The 19,715-nt window shown below is 43.5% G+C and overlaps 1 protein-coding gene across 5 annotated transcripts in view; it reads left to right on the top strand.

Annotated features, from left to right (window-relative positions):
- The window catches only part of FSTL4 (follistatin like 4), a 433,157-nt gene that overhangs the window by 397,166 nt on the left and 16,276 nt on the right, over positions 1-19,715 (top strand). For 4 of the 5 annotated variants that reach the window (XM_026118282.2, XM_064521137.1, XM_064521138.1 and 1 more), the window contains 4 exons: positions 8,637-8,757; positions 14,759-14,920; positions 15,929-16,063; positions 17,512-17,538. In XM_026118282.2, coding sequence (XP_025974067.2) covers positions 8,637-8,757; positions 14,759-14,920; positions 15,929-16,063; positions 17,512-17,538 — 445 coding nt within the window. The remainder of the gene's footprint in view (positions 1-8,636; positions 8,758-14,758; positions 14,921-15,928; positions 16,064-17,511; positions 17,539-19,715) is intronic. The other variant, XM_064521140.1, reaches the window with a different exon arrangement.

The raw sequence follows: 19,715 nt of genomic DNA on the forward strand, positions 1-19,715 counted from the left end.
AAGCAGATGGCTGCCAGGGGCTGTAACGGGGGTCTGTAAGACCACGAGTGGCAGAGCGAGGTAGATGGAGAAGGATTTCTCAAAAAAAACAGGCAGGATCAATTGCTAACGTCAGGTTCCCCTGCTTGAAGACTCAGATGAGTCCCCAGCCTATTTTTCTGGGTCAGGACTGAAGATTGGGTTCCAGGAGGACAGACAGAAGATTAAAGGAGTTCAAATTTGCACCATATGAGCATGTGGGGGCACAGAACACTTTCTAAGTCCTTAATTGCTCATATGCCACGTTCCTCTGTGTGCATGGGAAAATTCATCTCCTTGTCTCTGTATTTACATATATATTTATATTTACAAAAAACCATTTTCCATGAATAATTTTTGGAAACCGAAGCAAATAGCCTACTTTCAAAATACGAGGCACTTGGATTAGATTTTTCATTAGAACAAGCTGTGTGAAGGAGATTCATTCCTGTTGGTGTTTTTAATGTAGTTTCCACTGTTAAATAATAAAAAGATCATGTGTGAATAACCCCGCTTAATACCCTACTAATAGAAATGAGGCCATTAAAATGATCAAACCCTGTGTCATCCTAGATGTTGCAGTAATATGGTGACTTGAGTAAATTACAGGAAGTCGTGTATTTAAAGCCAAATTTTTTCTGTTTAAAATCAAAGTTTAAGAAATTGCACCATACTTACAGTATCTTAGGTCTTTGCAGGCTATAAAACCGGAGGTTAAGTGGAAAATTAATAGTTACTGTATTTTCAGAATACATAATCTCTCACTTTGCTATAATAAAGATCACAGAACTTGCATTTGCTTGGTGCCTTCAGTGGAATATCTCATTTTTGGGCCACAGAGTGCAGTTTAGTGGTGATTATTACAAGTGCAAAAATACCTTCCTGGAGACTATAGAGTTGTAGACCTGGTCCTAAATGCACAGTAGGGTATATGGCTTTACCTTTCTAAACATCCCAAGTTTGGGGAGGAAGACACTGCTCTTAAAAGCACAGAGTATTCTTGTTTTGCTTGATTTTTTTAGAGGCATATATAGCACGTTTTTGAGATATTTGGGATGTTAGCTGTAATTCTTCTATAGACAGACTGCATGTACTTAGACTGGGTGTTACACCAGAGAAGCAGAACTATAAATACAACATGGATCTTCTAAAAATGAAAAGAAGAAAGGAAGGAGCCCGTAAAGCCATGTGCTGTGAAGTATTAAGGTAACTATGCTGGCATGCTTAAAGAATGCATTAGACATTTGAGAATTTGATGAATTAGGACTCATTGAAATCAATTGTGATCTCCAATACTTGGTCTTACTGGTGGAGCTGCTAATTGAGTTAGCAGACCAAAATCCATGAATCCCAGTTAGGTATCTCAGTACTACAGGGAGAAGGTTGGAGTTTATGAATACCCAAGATTGGTATTTGCCTGTTCAGTCATGGCTCTTGCTTTTCTCTGAAATGTCCAGTAGATCCAATTAATAGTAATATTTTACTGAATCCCTGGTATGCTCATGCCTACCTTCCACCAATAGCTCCAGAAAGAGGACCTATCATTGATTTTCCTCATCATACTGTGTCCATAAGTTTCTCAGTATGTAGGAGTCCTCTTTCTTATCTATATTACAATTGCAGAACTGTTTAAAAAGTCCATTTCCATATGTTTTAAGCCAGAAACTTTTTTAGCTCACCAGTAGTCTTACGTTGTGCTAAATTCTTTGAGCAGAATAACAAGAAAAGACAAATTAATACTCCATCAGGCTGTGTTTGCAATAGTTTTCTGGCATTTGCTTAAGGCTGAGTTTTTCTCCATGTAAATTACTAAAGTGATAGCATGTGTAAAACCAAGAACAAATAGTATTAATGAAGCATAAGTTCTCAGCATGTCTCTGGAAATGAATTATTGAAAGGACCAAAGAAAGTGATTTAAGAGCCCATGACTAATTTAGTTTTTATTATTTTTATATGAATCACTCATGAATCTATTGTCAAAAAGATCAGAGACATTTGATTAGTGTGGAAAAATCATTTTCAAAGTGATAGCCATTGTTGTAGATTCTGCATAATAATAATCTCATTAAATGCTTGGGTACATTTTGTTTTAAAATCCTGTAAACAGTACCAGAGAGAGATTTCAATGACTCTGAGGATCAGGCAAGCTTTCTTAAAGTGAACTAGCTGATAAATTTTAATTGCTGTATGGGTTACAATTGAATAGTGACACCATTTCTTTCCCTCAAGTGGAAAAACCCACCGGCGAGCTGAGTACAAGCCAGCCGCAAGCCCAGAGGGTGGGAGACCACGTGCTGTCCCCCCTACAAAATGCCTCTCAAAGCTTGACCGTGCATGCTGTAGTCTTGCTTTTCTGCGGGACGTTGCAGAGGGCAGGTTGGGTGGTGGGAAGAGGCAGGTGGGATCGTTAGCGGAGGTCGTTGCATTGCTGGGGCTTGACCCCAGCCCCAGCAGCTGCTCCTCGTTGCTGTCAGCTCGTCACCATCAAACTGGAGAGCTGCAGGGCTCTGCCGACCTTTGGGCAGGTGTTTGTCAGCGGTTGGGTGCTGATGTGGTTATAATCAAGGACAATGGCAGAAGTTCAAGTCTAAGGTAAGAGGAATGTGGTGGGTGCTCCAGCAACCCCCAGATGCCCAGGGCAGCGGGAGCCAGGGAGGTGCTGGGAGGTAAGTAAGGTGTTAGGACTTTCTAAGGGTTTTCTCTGGTGTCAGGCAGAGTGGTAGCATTTGGTATGCAACTAGAGTAGTCATGGCTGTGTGTGTTCAACATCCTGTGGTATGCATTTTGGGGGGGTTGCATTTCTCCATGTGGCTGTGTTGGAGCAGGGCTGGGTCGTTCACTTGATAGCCTCATCCCAGGAAGGACCTAGTTTATGTAGCCCCAGATAGGTCTGGTTCACCCAGGTCAGATCTATGTGGTTATGCAGTTAATCTTGGAAAACTTAAAGTTAACTGAGCTCAAGCAATTCAGGGGTGCTTAGTCTAGTACAAGCCACGCGTAGGGGAGGAGGGGAGCTCTTCTGCTTTTGTGTTCCTGGGGCTTTTCTGTTCCTACATCCTATTTATAGCTCTAGGGCAAGTCTTTCTTTCCCTGGAAAAAAAAATTCCTCCTCACCAAAAACTTACAGAGTTTTAAATGTTTCCATTCTGTATTGGATCAAAACCAGGACCTGTTAGAGTATTTAATGAAATCCAAATATTGGACTAGTTTGTGGCTGTCCTCTCCGCGTTGCCTGCCGCCTTCCCGGGGCTGGTGGTGTGAGTCCCAGGAATCACACGTTCATGCTTGTTCCCCCTCCGCTGCCTTCGCTCATTGGTGTCGGAGCAGAAGATTTGTGACATTACAGTCAAATATTGGATTTCACTTGAGACAGAATGTGATCTAGATTTACAAGCGATATGCAATGTTTTACACATTTCTAAGCGTGGTGTCTCGGAACCACAGCAGATTGCATGACCAGTGAATGCATTAGCAGGGAGGAATGGGATAAATAAATATGAAAAATCTTCTCTTTGGAGAGACCAATGCCTTGAGTAATCAGTAGTGACGGAAAGGAAATGCAATACAAAAAATACATATCCATTTGCTAGAATCTGCTTTGTTATTTTTTGAAATGGACTGTGGGGTAGTGCTGCTTTTTTTTTTTTTTTTTAATATTACTGAGCTCTTATCAATTTCAAATGTACAGTGGTGTTTTTTTAATCTTGAAAAGTTCAAATATATTCCAAGATTGCTTAATCAGCCCTTTATTTGAAGGGTAACTGCAAGACATAAAAGAAGCTCATGAAGGGCAGAGAACTTTTATCCCAAAAAGGGAGAGAGAACACGAGACAAACTGCTGGCGAAGTCAATTTATCATCTGTCACTAGCTGACCTTATCAATTATGAGAAATTACAAGCACAGCTTGCTGAAACTTTTTTTTTAACCACAGCATATAACATTATTTTAGGATGAGATCCATAAAATGGAGGCGATGAGCGCTAGAGTCCTTATCTGGCTGCTTTGATGCAAGGCTCATCTCTCTGTAGGTGTTAGAATATTTTCTGTTTCTTGTCTTTGTATATTTTCATCGCTTCTGTTTCTTCCCCTTAAGATTCCCCTTCAATGGTAACGGAGGAAAATCATGTCCCAGAAGTTACTTTTTTGCTCTGCTTCTGGTTGCCTATCCTTTTTCACAGGGCTTATCCTAATACTTCGTGGTTAAGAGCAGCTTTATACAGCTGCCATTTTCAATGATCAGCTTGCCGCAGAAATACTTCCTCCATCTCACTTCAGACCTGGACTTGTCCTTCTCAGTTTACACCTGCCCAGGCCAGGTAAGAGTCGGTCCCGCTTCAGTTACAGTCTAACTAGACATAAAGATGTCTCGTCTTTGAAGTTCAATGTTATGCATTCCTGTGGGGCTGGGAATAGGTCGTTTCCAGCTCCCAGCGGGATGCGCAGCAGTCGCTGCTACTCCCAGGCAGGCCTGTGATACTGTTCTTTAAAACGGTGATATTTTTAGGGAGAGAACTGTTACATCACTTTTTTTTTTAAATAGATTCTTACTCTTCTCTCTGACTGCTTCTAGGCTCACAGTGACTTGGAAACCTGGCTTTACAAGCATCTAAAGAAGTCAAAGTGCACAGAAATGTTTCCTCTGTCTTCTTCCAGTGCGAATCTTTCCATTTCATCTGCCTCCCTTTGCTCTTCCCTGCCGGCTCCTGCCCAGGAAGCCCCCACGGGTGGGTGGTGGGATGGACAGATGCACGCACCACAGCTGGAGCTGGCAGTGAGCTCAGACCTCGGCTCTAAAAGCGTTTTGCGCTGAGGAATTTCTGAGCACCTCTTATTTGAGGAGCTCTCGCTTGCGTGAAGCACCATTTCGACAGGAGATGGACGGGTCCTCGTGGACCTGTGCGTTGTTCTGCGCTCGATAAAACTGTGCAGCTCTGGTGTTGCACCCCATTGAAGACCACTCTCCAGCATCCTGAAATGGCAGCTAAACCGCTTGCCGGTATTAATTTACACCACTGCTAGTGCAATGGTACTGGCAGGAGTCGCACCTGAGCAGCTCCTCGGAGCTCCCAGAGCTTGTGCAGTGCCCGGAGGGCAGGGAGGGGTCCTGGACCCACGGCAAAGCCACGGGGTGATGCACTGGGTGCCACATAACGTGTCCAGCGTGGCCTTGGGACCCCAGCTGAAGGCAAGTGTAAAATCTGAAGAGTTAGAGACTGTTAAGGAATTGAAGACTCGCTATTTCCTGATGCTCTCGGGCTTAGATTTTTATAACACTTCTAAATTTACTTGTATAAAATATACACAGAAGATGTTTCTGCATAAAATGCCTGCATATATATAAAAAATAACTGTGAAATCCTGGTGTGCTAATTATATCCACAGGGAAACACAGGGAGAGACCATAAATTGTGGTTAAATAAATAAACACAAGAGTCATTAGAGTCATTAATTTTGTTACAGAAATCACTTGTCTTTGTAACAACAGTTCAGTACTGAACTTAAATTTACTAATTTTTTTTTCCTTCCCCAGCCCCTAATGCTGGCCAGAAATGTTCTTATTCTTACACAATCTTACTTTACATGTGCAAATCCTCGTAAATGCAGAATATTTTCCTTCTGTGCCTGACATTAATGGTATGATGTGACCTCAGTCATACTTGATTACCTTCTTTAAGTGCTAGAAGTCAGAAAATAGTTTTTAAAAGTCATAAACCACACTTTTACCAATAAAAAAATTTTCTTTCCAAGAAAAATGGATTTGGGAGGAAGAGAATGATACTATAATCTTGCATCTGTTTGCTTTTGCAAGGCTCTCTACTTATATTAATACATTTGTATGCATTGGAAAAAACAGATCATCCATAAAAAGACAATTACAGAACACAAACCAAGCGTTCATAAAACTTTTCTGAGATATCTTAAAGGATGCAATATACTGAAAACAGAAAAGATGTTATTGTCTTGTTTTCCATAACTCCTTATAAATCATTCCATAAAAGTAGCTATCTTGGTTTTATTGATCTAAATTCAATCTGAGTTGCATTGGGATTAACTTTCAAAACTGTTATTAAGTACCCTTCACTACGTGCATTTTCTCTATCTCATGCAAGTATTATTTTAACAAGGTTGATATCTCTTCTATTTGCAGTTATTCCTGCATCTTTTCTTTCCGGCAGGGAACATCTAGCTACCAGAAAACAGGCAAATTCTTAAAACAGCAGGATTTGAGTAGATGTTTGTAATAACATGTTAGGTAGTTTATCCAGCTTATTTCCTAGTCTAGATACCAAATCTGCCTGACAGACAAAGTGGCAAGAATGTGAGATAGTTTTGATGATGGATAAGAAGTTTCATGGACATCTAGAGATTTACTCTCCTTCTGTATAATTCTGTGTATGTTTGCACTTCTCCTTAACAAGTCTCAGACCGAATTAGCTGCTAAGACACAACCTTGGTTACGGCAGAGCAATACAGAGGCCAATACTTTGGCCAATTTTGGTGCTGCAATCAGGGCCAGAAGTCCTAGGGCCCTCAGCCTGGCTGGACCTCGCCAATTCTGAGCAGGTTGAAAAGCTTAAAAGCATGTGGAAATGAAACGCAACCTCAGAGGGCAAGCGAGTGCTGTCGAGGAGGGCTGTCGGAGCAGCGGTGCACGCTGCAGGGTCGTGGATAGCGGAGCTGGAGTGGTTACGTCCACGGTTCTCTGTCACCTCTCGGATCAAGGGCCCTGCTCTGGGAAGAACGAGCCTGTTGGTCCTACCTGTGAGCTCTTTTGCTCTTGGTGTTTCCTCCGTTTGCCTTGTAACATCCCTGTGAGCTGGAAAAGCTGCCACAGTTCCCTTCTGCCCTGCCACTGCTGGTCTGCTGTTGAGAAGAGGGGCACAGAGACCTTTCTCTGGTGCCCGGCCAAAGTTACTGGAGAAGATTCAAGAGCCAGCAGAAGTATTGCCAGGTCTATCCCATACTGCAAGATATGGGCTACTCTGTGCTTTCTTTAAGGGCTGCCAGCTGGCATTGCACGTCTGCTTCAGGGTCGTAGCTTTCTCCCCAGTCATGACATTCAGAACATTTCTTGGAGGAACTTCAGGCTGCAAAGCAAGCACACCCTGGAGAGTCAGAAACCGAGATACAAAGAGCCCCAAATGGTGGTGGTCTCGGAAGCAGTCCATCCGATGATCAAACAGCTCTTGCTCACGGTTTCTGACCACGTGGCAGGGCTGGTGGTAACAGCCTAAGCGATGGTGGTTCCTTGTAGCGTTAGACCTGCCCCAGGGGCAGCAGGAGAAGGGAACGGTGTGAGCCACCCACATGCCTGGATTCCCATTCTCCATCCACAAAAAATTGGGAAGAAAGTTCTTGAGTTCCAACCAGCAGAGCAAATCTGCGTTCGTGCTTCACGCTGTCTGTCCTGATATGTTCAATTATTTCATGCTGTAAGAGCTTGACAGTGAATTTGAAGCTCCTCGCAGCACTAGAGCATTGCACTTCCATCTCACTCCTGATGGGTCTGGAAAAGGATGGTAACAGATACAGCTTTGTGCAGAGACTTTCCTGGTGCAGCCCTTAATGCGTACATCTTTCTGTGTGCACAGTGGAAGTATGAAAAAAGTCCTTGGGTTTTACTAGCAGAAAAACTTTGCTATTCCAGCTAGTCAACATTCATCCTACTGTCCTGAATTGCTCCACGTAGCCCTGATTGTAAGTTGAGTTTTACCGTACTTCGCCAGTGAAATCCTGTGAAGGGTTTTATTTAGCATGCTTCACATGTGGAGCTAATTAAAGAAAAATCATTCTTCAGACTCATTAACTGTGGTTTTTAAGTGTATCCTTCTGGGTTTGCATAAAAGTATAAACATTTTGGAGCTGCTGAAGTCTGAATGCTCGTGGAATAACGAGAGAAGCTCCTTTGTATGCTGGTCTGTGCTATGGTTCGCTTCACTATAATTCTAAATAAAATCCTAAGCAGAGCCATTGTGCAAAATATTCAAGTGCCAAAACCTTGCCGATAACCTATTCTCCCCATCTGTAATCAAAAATGGAAGTAAAACTAGAGCAGATATAGGGTAGTAATAGCACAAATCAAAACAGGTTGATTTGAAGCTAGTTTCTTTCAGAAAATATTTTTTTTCCTCCTCCTTCCTTTTCTCCTATCTAGGTTTTTTTTTTGACATAACTGACAGCGTGTTCAGTTCTTTTTCATCAACTCTAGAGGTTATACTGCATTTTATAAGAACTGGCATAGATAAAGGAAACCATAACACACCCAGATGTTAGTATTTTATACATCTCAGGTTAGCAGGTAGATATCAAATTTCCCCATAAATTAGGTAGCTGGAGATTGCTATCTTTTTATGTGCAAAGAGCACCTTGTTAACAACCAGCAGAAAAGTTCATATTCTCAGATGAGTTACTCTGCCTTACTCTTAAATTGCTACTCATTTTCTCCTGCATGTTGATTTATGAACTTTAAAACTTGCTGTTCAGAATTCAAGCTGTGTTCCCAAGCTGCGATGCTATCATAGCCGCTGAAAACATAGCCTACCTTTGCGTGGTGCTTCAAACTTTTTTTTTTTCCCCGAAGTAATAAGGCCTCTTTGCTGTCTTTTGTTACCTGCAGGATTTTGGAGAAGACGATTCCCTCTACATCACCAAGGTAACAACTATTCACATGGGCAATTACACCTGTCATGCCTACGGCTACGAAGAGCTGTATCAGACCCACATCCTTCAGGTGAATGGTTAGTAAATGGCGCGTGCGACAATCCACTGCAAACGTGCCCCCGAGCAAAGCTGCGTGTTCGTCCCTGGCTCCCAAAGAAACCCATAGCCCCGCGCCAGATTTTTTTTGGTGCAAGAGCAAATGCAGCTAGCGATTGCCTGGCTTGTGCTATCACACAGGCAATCAAGAAGAAAGGTAGCATACACAGGAGGCGTATATATAATTACCTAAGCCTAAGCAGATAGACTGGCTATAAAACAAGCAGTTGGTGATGTTTCCGTGGAGTGAAGGAGTGTTTTGGAGCATCTCTTAGGCTGACGGCTAGGTTTACCAACAGAAGTGTTGCTTCAATAATTTAGTCTTTGAGAAAATCAGGAGTATCACACAGTCCTCGTTCAGCTGAGTCCCCTGGGGAGGGACCAAACCTGTGGGTGTCGTTGACTTCCCCACGTTGTATCCAGCACCATCAATTCCTCCTGTGCAAACTGGATGCCAAACGCCCCCTCAACGTACCCCGTTGTTCTTTAGGAATAGATATTGCTCTATTTATGAAAGTATTTAGTTCTACAGGAAAAAATGGTGATTTTATTAGAGGAGGTCTCTTAAGGAGGATTATTATTTAGTTATTTCTGTAGATGTAGACAGACCTCTGCAAGGAGAGCTTGCGAACTGGAAAGAGCGGATAAGTACACGCGGATTAATAGGGAGAGGCTGCCGTGAAGAAGAACAGTAAAAAGGGATGTTTATGCACTTTGAGTGCTCCCCACCCATGGCAAGGGCCTGGAGGAGAGCACAAAGCGTCCAGCTGATCTGAATGAAAACTGAATTAATGTTGCTACATCATAATCTCTCATCTTTTGCGGCAGTAAACTGCAAAGTCTCAGCGATCTGGATAACTAGATTGCGCGTGCTGCAGCTGGGAAAACAGGTTTCCTTCCTGAAAGTGCTGTTTGTTTGATGAACGGCAGTCGAAGGAAAAGCAAGTTAACTTAATCCCGTGTATATTATGTGATGTATTATGAGGCCCGAATGGAGTTTATTTGGCAGGCGACAGTGTAGACTTTATCATCGCTGCGAAATTAAGGCCCAAAGGCTCTGAAACTATAACCAAAGCGCCAAGAAAGCTGAGCGCGCTGCGGGCAGGGGCTGATGCGGGTTTCAGATCTGGAGCATCCTCGTGCCTCCTGCTCGGGTTTCACTTGGGCCTGAGAAGATCACGCTTTCTTCTTCAGTAAGTTTTGCCCCACAGCTGCTTGTTGGGTTTTTTTTTTTAACTGGTACAAAAACTCTGTGGTACAAAAAACTCATCCTTGTTAGCTTCGTCTTGTCTCTATATAGTCACTAAATACTGAAGAAAAAAGAAAAACCCACTGTGTGTTCTGATGTCAACCCAGGCTTGCTGGGAAACGCTGTAGGGTCGAGAAATCGTTGTCTTGCAGTGCCCGATGTCGCCACGTGGCCATCAGGCTTTGCAGAGCCGGGTTTTGGCTGTTTGTAGCTGCGCATGGCGGCTCGGGAAAATCGGTCTCGCTTTTCTAGTAAAATAACGAATAAAGGACAAGGTGGCGAATTTCTCCTGACGAGGAGCGGAAAGAAGCCCACGTGAGCCATTCTGCGAAGATGCAGGGCCCGGCGTGGAGCTCGGCAGCTCTGCTCCGCGCTGGGGGCTGTCCGTGTCCATCTGCATCAAATGGCAAAGTACGTTTTGAATGTGGGTTTTTCCTTTTCTTGTGTTCCGCATAGACTAAGATTTTGAGGCAATGTGGCAGCACCAAGCGAGCCAGAACTCGGAGCTGTGTCTGCTCGCCTGCCTTCTGCAGCGAGAGGCTAACGTGCTGCTAACCCCAAAAAGACAGTTTTTATTCCAGGAGATCAACCAGGGATTTTTAAAGAGACAAAACTGCAAGTGACTGGGGAAGAACTGAGTGGAAACAGAAGGGTTTATACACAGCCCTTCCCAAGCTCACCGTGTTTGTGCAGGCGGGTCCCTGCTTTTGCACTGGGTTTTGGATAATTCAGTGACTTTCGGAGTTGCAGTGGCTCTGAGGAAGCCCTTGTCATACCATCCCTCTGAGGCCTGTCAGCCCAGTTTACACAGTATTTTCATTTTTATTGCCTTTCTCTACTGAAAAGAATTGGATCCTAGTTATGTACACCGTCTCTGTATGCTTTTATCTGATATATTCTCTTAATCTTACTAGAGACCTTCTCCTTTGTCTCTGTTTAGAACATAGCACTGGCCTGTAACCAGTCATCGGTTAGGTGAAAAAACAAGCCTAAAACAGCAAGGTCAGAGCCCAGCTTCAGCTCTGAGTCCAAAGAACTTTTAATTTTGCTATAGTTGAATTAGTCTGAATGTATTGCACACTAATCAAATTTATCAGAAATGCACCCATTGAAAGGCCTCCTTTCGTACCAGCACAGTGTCGTTTGTTTTTTTGTTTTTTTTAATAAACATAAAGTAAGCTCACTCCATCGCAGTGAAAACGTGCTGGAGGGATGGCCCTTGCTCGTCGGTAGCAGGCGAGGCAGCATCGTCGCCCCGGCTGGCTGCGGTGCATTTACCAACCTACCTCAAGGAGAGAAAGGTTGGTTTCGCTCTACTGCTAAATGTCACGCAGAGCTTCCCTTTGTGTCCAAATCCGTGCGAGCCGGGGGTTTTCACCTCGACCGTGCAAGCCTTTGATGGCAGCGGGGATCAGCGCCTCTGGGAAGCAGTGCTGCATGTGCGATGCTCCTGTGGGCTTGCCGGAGCTGGCACAGCTGCTTGGGAATATCACAAATAACAGCCAGATGCAGGTGCTGTCTCGGACGAGCCAGGATGAGGATGCTTTAGGCAGAAAATGTGAGGACCACCACAGGGATGCCTGCAACCACGGGCTTGTGGCTGCTGGGCAAGAACCATAAAACACAGGTGAAATGCAGCCCATATGTGATGCTTGTGACAATATTTGGGCTGTCCTCATCAGTATTCTCACAGCAGTGGTAAAATTTGAGTCAGCGTCTTTATACACCTGGCTCCTCATGTATTTGGAAGAACAGAACATGTTGGAAAGGCAGCACAAGGTCCAAGGATGAAAAATTGATCTGAATCTTGCCTGCTGGTATCTTTGATCAGGAGTGGCAAGGAACAGGTAGAAAATTAAGTTCTCTCCCCTGTATGGATATTGCTTGGAAAAGGTGTACGGCATGCTCTGAGTATAGGGAAGAAAAGCAATTTATGATTTTCAAGAAAAAGAAGTTGCTGAGAGTAAAGGATCTCATAAAATTGTAATCAACTATGAGAACCGATAGTCTGCAAATTGAGAGACTGCCGCGTGTAGGGCATCATTTTCCTTGGTTCTAGCACTCTGGGAAACATCAACATAAATCAGAATATTGTATTCCTTGAATATAGTTTAAAAAAGCCATTTGATCCTCAGCCCAATTATAAGAGGCCAATAGGACAAATTTTCCAGAGAGAAGCTTTAAATGCTGTATGTTTTGTTATGTGGCATTCCCAGAGAAAACATATAAGGCTTCAAATTCCTTTCAGTTCATAAATGGAGCAATTAAAGCATCTGAAACACAGATTAATTTAAATAAGCACCAAAATGTATAGGTCCTGTGTCTTGTCTCACCTGTACTCTTGTGAGCTGTCTTGTAATGAACTGGTCCCCTCTCAAGTGAGGTACTACTCGGTATGCAGCAGCAGGCAACCTACCTAATCTCTTACTTGTTTGAATGCTTCTTTTTTCCTACTTTGCTTGAGCTAATAGCATTTTTATATCGCCTCTGGCTGCAGACACAGTAATGGTTAGCAATGATATATATTTACCAAGGGAAATAGCAAAGGATAATCCATATATTCCAAAGTCTGGAGCTGAAACCTTGCAAGCATTAAGTAAAATGCGCTTACCTGGAATGTATTAATTTGTAGCAAGGACGATAAAAAAGCATTCTGCAGTTCGCTATTATCACAGGGCAGTTGCATGCAGTAATTAACCTGTGCGATGAATTATGTAAGACAAGGGAGAAATAAAGAGTTTAAAATGGAAGGAGCAAGAAAATGATGAGAGCAAGAATGGAGGTGCAGCACCCTGTTTTGTAGGTGAAGGAATGCCATTTCCTCGTAATCACTCTAAAAGGTACACACCTTGCTATAATTTCAAGTTAAGCCAATTTCCATGAAGAACATCCATTCAGCATCTGGAAGATATGAGCTACCTTTTGCAGTATAATCTGCTGTGTTTTTGGCTCTGCTGGTGAAGTCTGTGGCTTCCTCAGATGCAGACTAACATGGAACAAGGCAAAAACTGAGCGATGCAAGGAAACTGCTGTGTTAACGAGTGCCCTGGTTCGAGACCATGGTCCTGCGTCGTGGAAGTCCCTGGGAGTGCTGATGCTCACAGCAATAGCAACAGGAAAGCCTAAAGCAAGCCGTTACAAGGAAACCTGATCAATCCACGCTGGTTTTGAGTGCACTACGTAGGCGATGTTTGGGGAGGGCTGTATCTCCATTAAGAGTTGCTCCCTTTGCAAGGCAGAGGAGGATTGGGAAGCTCCTGACTCTGCGTCTCACTCGCCCGACCTGCTGGGCAGCATCCCTCAGATAAACCCGGCTCTGAAAGCTGCCGGCCATCCGCAGCCGCGGGTCGCTTCCCTTGCTGTTCTCGCCTTGACCTGGCACCTCCTGGCATCAGGAGGAGCAATAACCCCGGCAGCGATGGCAGCGAGGTAGGATCAAAAGCTCGCAAATGCTTTTAGTTAGAAATTGCAAACTCAGTTTAATAAAACAAGCCTTGCCTTTTCAGTATCCTCCTGATTAAAAAGCTCTTACATGTTGTTTTACTACTGCCCTTCATCTCACAATAACTTACTTATATTTTTAAGTTAAATAGAAGAAAAGGGAGTACACATGTCCAATGCAAGTGTGCAATTTAGACATTCCTTTGCTGAAAGTCCCCCCCCCCTTTTTTTTTTGTTTCCAGTTGCCCCTAGGCATTTCCTCTCAGATGCACTTGAGCAATCTCTCTTTCAAAGCTATAAAAACCAAGCTGACTTGAGGGCTTTCTGTCATGGCTGATTTCATTCCAAGTATTAACCAGGGCTGATGGCATGATGCTTTTTTAAGCAGCTGGTAGGTAAGACAGAAGTAGAATACATCTCTCATAAGGCTCATGGCAAAAATAAGAACAGAAATGGAAAGAAAGCTGTGAAGTATATGCTAATGAAAGTAATTACTCAAACTATCCCGTACAGATGCTGTGAGGTAAGAGGAAGGACACTGATATTTTTTTCCCCAAATAAATGCTGTTTCAAATTCTCTTTAACGTATGTGAGTACACTGTTAAGAAGTAGTTAATGGGCTGTATTGAGACCGCTTGATTTGAGCGATGAAAGCAGCATGATTGAAAATCAATGAACATGTCTGAAGCGGAGATATAATTAGTAGTTCTGCCAGTCGTGCATATTAAATAGCTTGGAAGGGAGTTCCTGAAACAAGGTAAGGCACGTTCGGAAGTCTCCCGCCCCGCCGAGGAGTAATCTCTAAACACTCTGTTCATTCAGGATAGCAGGTAGTAAGCATTTAAGCCGTTTCATTACATAATTTAATTAAAATGTTGAATAATGTGATAATGTTTAATAGGAGAAAATGGGCAGGGAGTCTAATTCTTCCCTGGCTAGATCCAGTGAAATTTTGCATTTATGCTTTTGTTTTTACATCCGTGAGCATTCTCCTTAGGTTTCAATCCAGCGTCTATTGAAGCTGCATCAGACCTTTAATCGATGAAAGCAAGGGTGGTCTAAATGCAGAATGAGATATTCAGGCTGCTGCCAGGAGTTACTTTATTAGCTTATTCTTTTCTTCTTTGCGAGCCCCGCAACTACAAAGATCGCTACCGCAGCTTGCACTGGAGCGCAGGGCATTGCCGCTTCTCGCGTCCGGGGGTCAGTTTGGAGGCGGTGACTTGGAAGCTGCCACCAAGCAGTGACGACGGCCGAGCTGGCGTAACGCGGCCGTGCCCTGTTCCCCGCAGTGCCGCCGGTGATCCGCGTGTACCCGGAGACGCAGGCGCAGGAGCCCGGCGTGTCGGCGAGCCTCAGGTGCCACGCCGAAGGCATCCCCAATCCCCGCATCACCTGGCTCAAGAACGGCGCTGATATCACGCCAAAGCTCTCCAAGCAGCTCGCCCTCTTAGGTAAGAGCAGAGTTTTGACTAATTACAGTAGTGCAGATGGGGATTAAGCAGGATTATCTGGTGCTTCAAAGTAGAAGTTCTTCCACTTCTGCTACGTCACGGTTGTTTGAGGTTGTGTTACATAATCCTTGTTCTCGCTCTTCATCTGCTCCAGTGAATTTCTCAAGAAATATAATATTGATTGCTGTAAGTACTAACAGCAGTCTGTTAAAACACAGTATGCCTCCTTCTCCATGGCCTTGCCTCTGGTGTAAATCAGTGCACATCGGAGGAGGAATCCGTTGCGCTCATTTGCTCAGGTGCAGAGGGCTGCAGACGCTGCAAGTCCACCGAGAGCCAGGCTGTGACTCGGGGGCTTTGCACCGCTGCGGAGGAAATTCATCTCTTTACTAATGTTGGTCCTCACTGTCGAAGTCTAAGTGTAGGAGCAGGAAACACAACGGACATGACAATAGGCAACAACATTTAATTGCAATTTTGTGTGTAACGGTATTCACCCCGCTACCTGTGCAGTGGCATATTGCAGCCCGCACCCAGTACTGGCAATCCCTGTGTGATTAGGTCAGGTGCCTCAATCTTGCAATGATTTAAGTCAGTAGTCCCACTTCAGAAGTCTAATGATGGGAGGAGGAACTGTCTGGAGACCCTTCACAAAGCAGCATTTCTGTTGACCTGATGAAAAACTGTTTGCAACATTGATGTGACTTCTTTTTTTCCCCTCTACTAAAGCTGACATATTTTTTTTTTTTAACAAGAAGAAATAAATGCAACGTAGTTTACTGTTTGCATGTGGGATTTTTCTGTGTTCATTTGTGGCACAGAGTTTGTATGAGCTAATGCAGAGAAGCAGAACAGCAACTCGTCAGCTGTCATAAGAATTCCCCGAAAGCCTGTATGCATGTGTGGGGAGCTGTTGGAGATGAACATCAAGCTGTCTCCCGGCGGCTAAGGCAATGTAAAGCAATTCACAGCGGTGAGGAACACTGTTTATGGATGTCTCTCTTACAGCAAATGGAAGTGAACTTCATATCAGTAGTGTTCGGTATGAGGACACTGGTGCCTACACCTGCATTGCAAAAAATGAAGTGGGAGTGGATGAGGACATATCTTCACTTTTCATAGAAGATTCTGCAAGAAAGACCCGTAAGCCTGATTTTTCCACGTATTTGTTTCTTTAAAACTTCTTTAAAGAATAATGACATATATGCAATTTTGTAGTTCATCGCATGTGGTATGTGGGGCTCTTACTCGTAAGGTAATGACGGTTTGCCTGCGCATTGATCAGAGGTTGGATTCTGCTCTGAGAAGGTGTCGCATGGGGAAGAGCAGATCTGCTCATCTAGAGCGAGGATGCCTTTCATGTGCCAGAAGGGTGCTGGGGGTATGGTATGGGGCATATCTTCACTGAAGTAATAACTTGGTAATATTTTTAGTTATCAAGGAATCCAAACCCTAATATTTTGTCCAATCATCTATTTCAGGAAATAATTTCATTGATTTCTATACAAAACTTCCTTTCTAAAGCCAGTTATGAATCAAAGCTTGCAAATATTTAGATGCCCAAAAAGTGATCTGGTTGAATTACTTATTTTGCCTGTATTTAGATCACTAAATAGCAAAATAGGTTTCTCCTTATGTGAGATTATCTTCCACTTCCAAGACAAGCGTCATGCCATGCATCCCTAGCTGCAGCTCCGCAGCGGGAGCGCGGCGGCATTTCCTTGGCAGAGCCGTCCTGCTCCCGGGAAGCAGAAGCATTGACACCAATGATCAGCAGCCGCTGTCCTGCCCGCTCCCACTGGCTTTGCAGCTTCCCAGAGATTACCTCGATCCTCGTGAGATTAACGGGCTGGGGGCAATGGTGCTACTTGTCCAAGTGTTAATGTAGAACACGTATTGAAAAAGAAGTTACCCAGAAAAGGTGCCCTCATGGCAATTCTTTGGAAAATGTATTTTTTTCTTCATTACATAGATCCGGGTACTCTTGTTAGTGTCAGTTGGTTTCCCTTGAATACTCGTGCAAGGAAAATTATAGTGAGTTGAAAACTAATTGGATGTGTCTTAAACAAATTCAGATACAGATGTACTTTTGAACAATATTTGAATCCTGCAAGAAGACGTAGTTGTTGCATGAAATTCCAAGGAGAAATGCGCACCGGGCATAGCCGACGCGACGGCCAGGCCTCGGCTCCCGCGGGACGTCACCGTGGCCCGTCGTAGCTGCGTGGGAGAGCGGTGCCCGGGCCAGACCTGCCGCCGCGCGGGAGCTCGCTGCTTCTGCTTCGCCGGGCCTCGATCCTCTGTCTTGGCACAGGCTAAAATCACCTAAAATCGCCAAATTCCGTGGGGATTTTTCCCATGCTACAATTCCAGAATTGTCTCCAAAAGGCACATTTGTATTTAAAAATAACTCTTTCCTGATATTTTACTTTATCTGGATGAATGTTACAGAGTTTTCACAACTTAAACAGTTCATTTAAACATGAGTATGAATTCAGTTACTTGCTACGATGAAAATTTTGACTTTGTTTTGTTTTTTTTTTCCCTTTTCCTGATTATTTTCTGGCTTTCCCCATTTTCTGATGCTGCAGTTGCAAACATACTGTGGCGAGAGGAAGGTACTGCAGTAAAGTTCTTTTGTTGTAGTGGTAATGTGCTTGTCTGCTTTAATAATTCCATAATGGGCCATTCTCCACTGATTGCCACTAACTCTATCAACTTTCACGGTTATCAGATTAAGTACAGACCAGCAACTTAAAGGCTAAACTATTCAAATAAGAAATGTCACGCCAGCGATAAGTCTTGTAGATAACTTCGTACATTTTTGCACTGTAATAGGCGACCATAAAATATATAAAAATGTGAATTTTATATAAACTGCCGCCAAGGAGGTAGCCTGAGATTCTCGAGAAATAGTAATAACTGTACAAGTGTCAAAAGTGCTCCCAGATTGCCATAACTGAACAAAGTAAGGCATAAATTCCATACACTTGCATTTTTAAGCAAGCAGTTCAAGCTTTTCCTCCTCAGTGCAGGTATTGATGTTTACTAGGTAAAAACAGAAATTGTGTTCATGTCCGTTAGGCAAAAACAACCCAGGTTTTGCCTCCTTCTATCCTTTAAATTGATGCAGGGTAAAGGTTGCCCCGTTTCCCCTTGTTTTAATTGGCAGTTAAGATCTCTAGTTTGATCAAATTTATAGCGTGCCCTGCGCAAGGTCAACATCTGTGTATCTTGGAAGCCAATTTAGGGAAGAAGCATCCTAAACAGATAATTAACTCAAATACATTATTGAGGCGCTGGAAGTCAGGAATTGATTTGACTTTGCGTGCGCTTGTGCCGCAGTCGTGCGCGAGCAGGCGGTGAGCAAACGCCGCAGCGGGCACCCTGCCCTGGGCACTGCGGGGCTCTTAAAAGCGTGTTCAGCTCACCGGGAAGAAAAGTCTTGCCCTGAAGCACGGTTTTAAATCTGCAGTTTGCGTGTGGGGCAGCCTGGACCTTGCTGTCCTGCTCCTGGAGAAGGTCTCGACCCCGGTGCCGGCAGGACCTCCTTTCCCTTCTGCTTAGAGCTGAAACCTCCCGTGCATTGAATCGGCCCGGCGTCCTCGGCACGGCACTGCGTGGCTGCTGATGCCCCACGTCCCTGTGCTGCTTTCTAAAGCAAGTAGTGGGATAGCCCTGCCGGGTGTAGAAGTATAGCGGTATTTAAAGAACAGCCAAGACATTAGTTGCGGAAAGCCTTATTATAGTTCTGCTAAGCAATATGGAATTTTAGCATTTAGTTAAAGCAATATAGAATTTAGAATTTAGCAACCTTGCACATTTTAGATAAAGATATGAGCAATTAACAGGGAAAACATAGGCAGGAAGAGCAGATTTACTACTGATGTTCCTAAAACAAGTCCATATCTTTAGAGCAGGCTTATTCTCCTCTCTGTATTGTTATATACTATTTGATCAGCATGTTCATTCAAGACAAAGAACCCCCTGAACAAATGCTTTAGCCTGTGAAACCTTGGCACAGAAAAAGCTGGGAGAGAGGGGTGGTATTTTTGTTTTTACATTTTAATGTATTTTTCAATTTGGTAAAATGAAAGCTGTCAGTAAAAATGTTAACAAACGGATTGGTAGACTTGAGCTCCTTTAAAATGATCCCTGCAAGGTTCGTAATAACTAAAGCTATTAGTAAAATGTATATTAGTAAAATAGTATATTGCATAAAACAGGTTTTTGCTGCAAATCCAATTTTTAACACAAGTAGTTGATCATTTTAAAAATTGGTTTATTGGTCTGATCTCAAAACTTTTCACGGAATAGGCACAACTAAAATCTCAAGCAATGAGTGCACATAGTGTGACCAGCCAGTTAAACACTCCACTGGAAGCACAGGCAACGTTTAGTCAACGTGCAAACTAGTTCTTATGCATATGCATTTTGTGCAGAGAAAGCTGTGTGTAGCCCAAATGTAGTGTGGAGATCCGTTTTCACAGTCAGCGTTGCTTCATTCCTGGATAAAGGGAGCATATCACGCCAACAGGCAGTCATCAATTACATAAGTGTATGCATTTAAAAAAATGAGAGCCCTTCTGTTACCAAATTTAGATGCTAAAATACTTCCAAGCATTTTGATTAAACAGAGGAAAGTTATTCAAGTATTAGATCAGAGGACAGTATGTCACAGTGACAGATTTGCCCTTTGATCTCGAAGGCAAGAAATGCAGATGTGCAACAGGATGCGGACTGTATTCCTCAAACAGAGAAAACTCTTGTTGTCATCTGCTGTCCTCCTGGACTT

Source organism: Dromaius novaehollandiae, chromosome 15, assembly GCF_036370855.1.
Source record: "Dromaius novaehollandiae isolate bDroNov1 chromosome 15, bDroNov1.hap1, whole genome shotgun sequence".
In the NCBI taxonomy this organism is placed as follows: Eukaryota; Metazoa; Chordata; class Aves; order Casuariiformes; family Dromaiidae; genus Dromaius; species Dromaius novaehollandiae.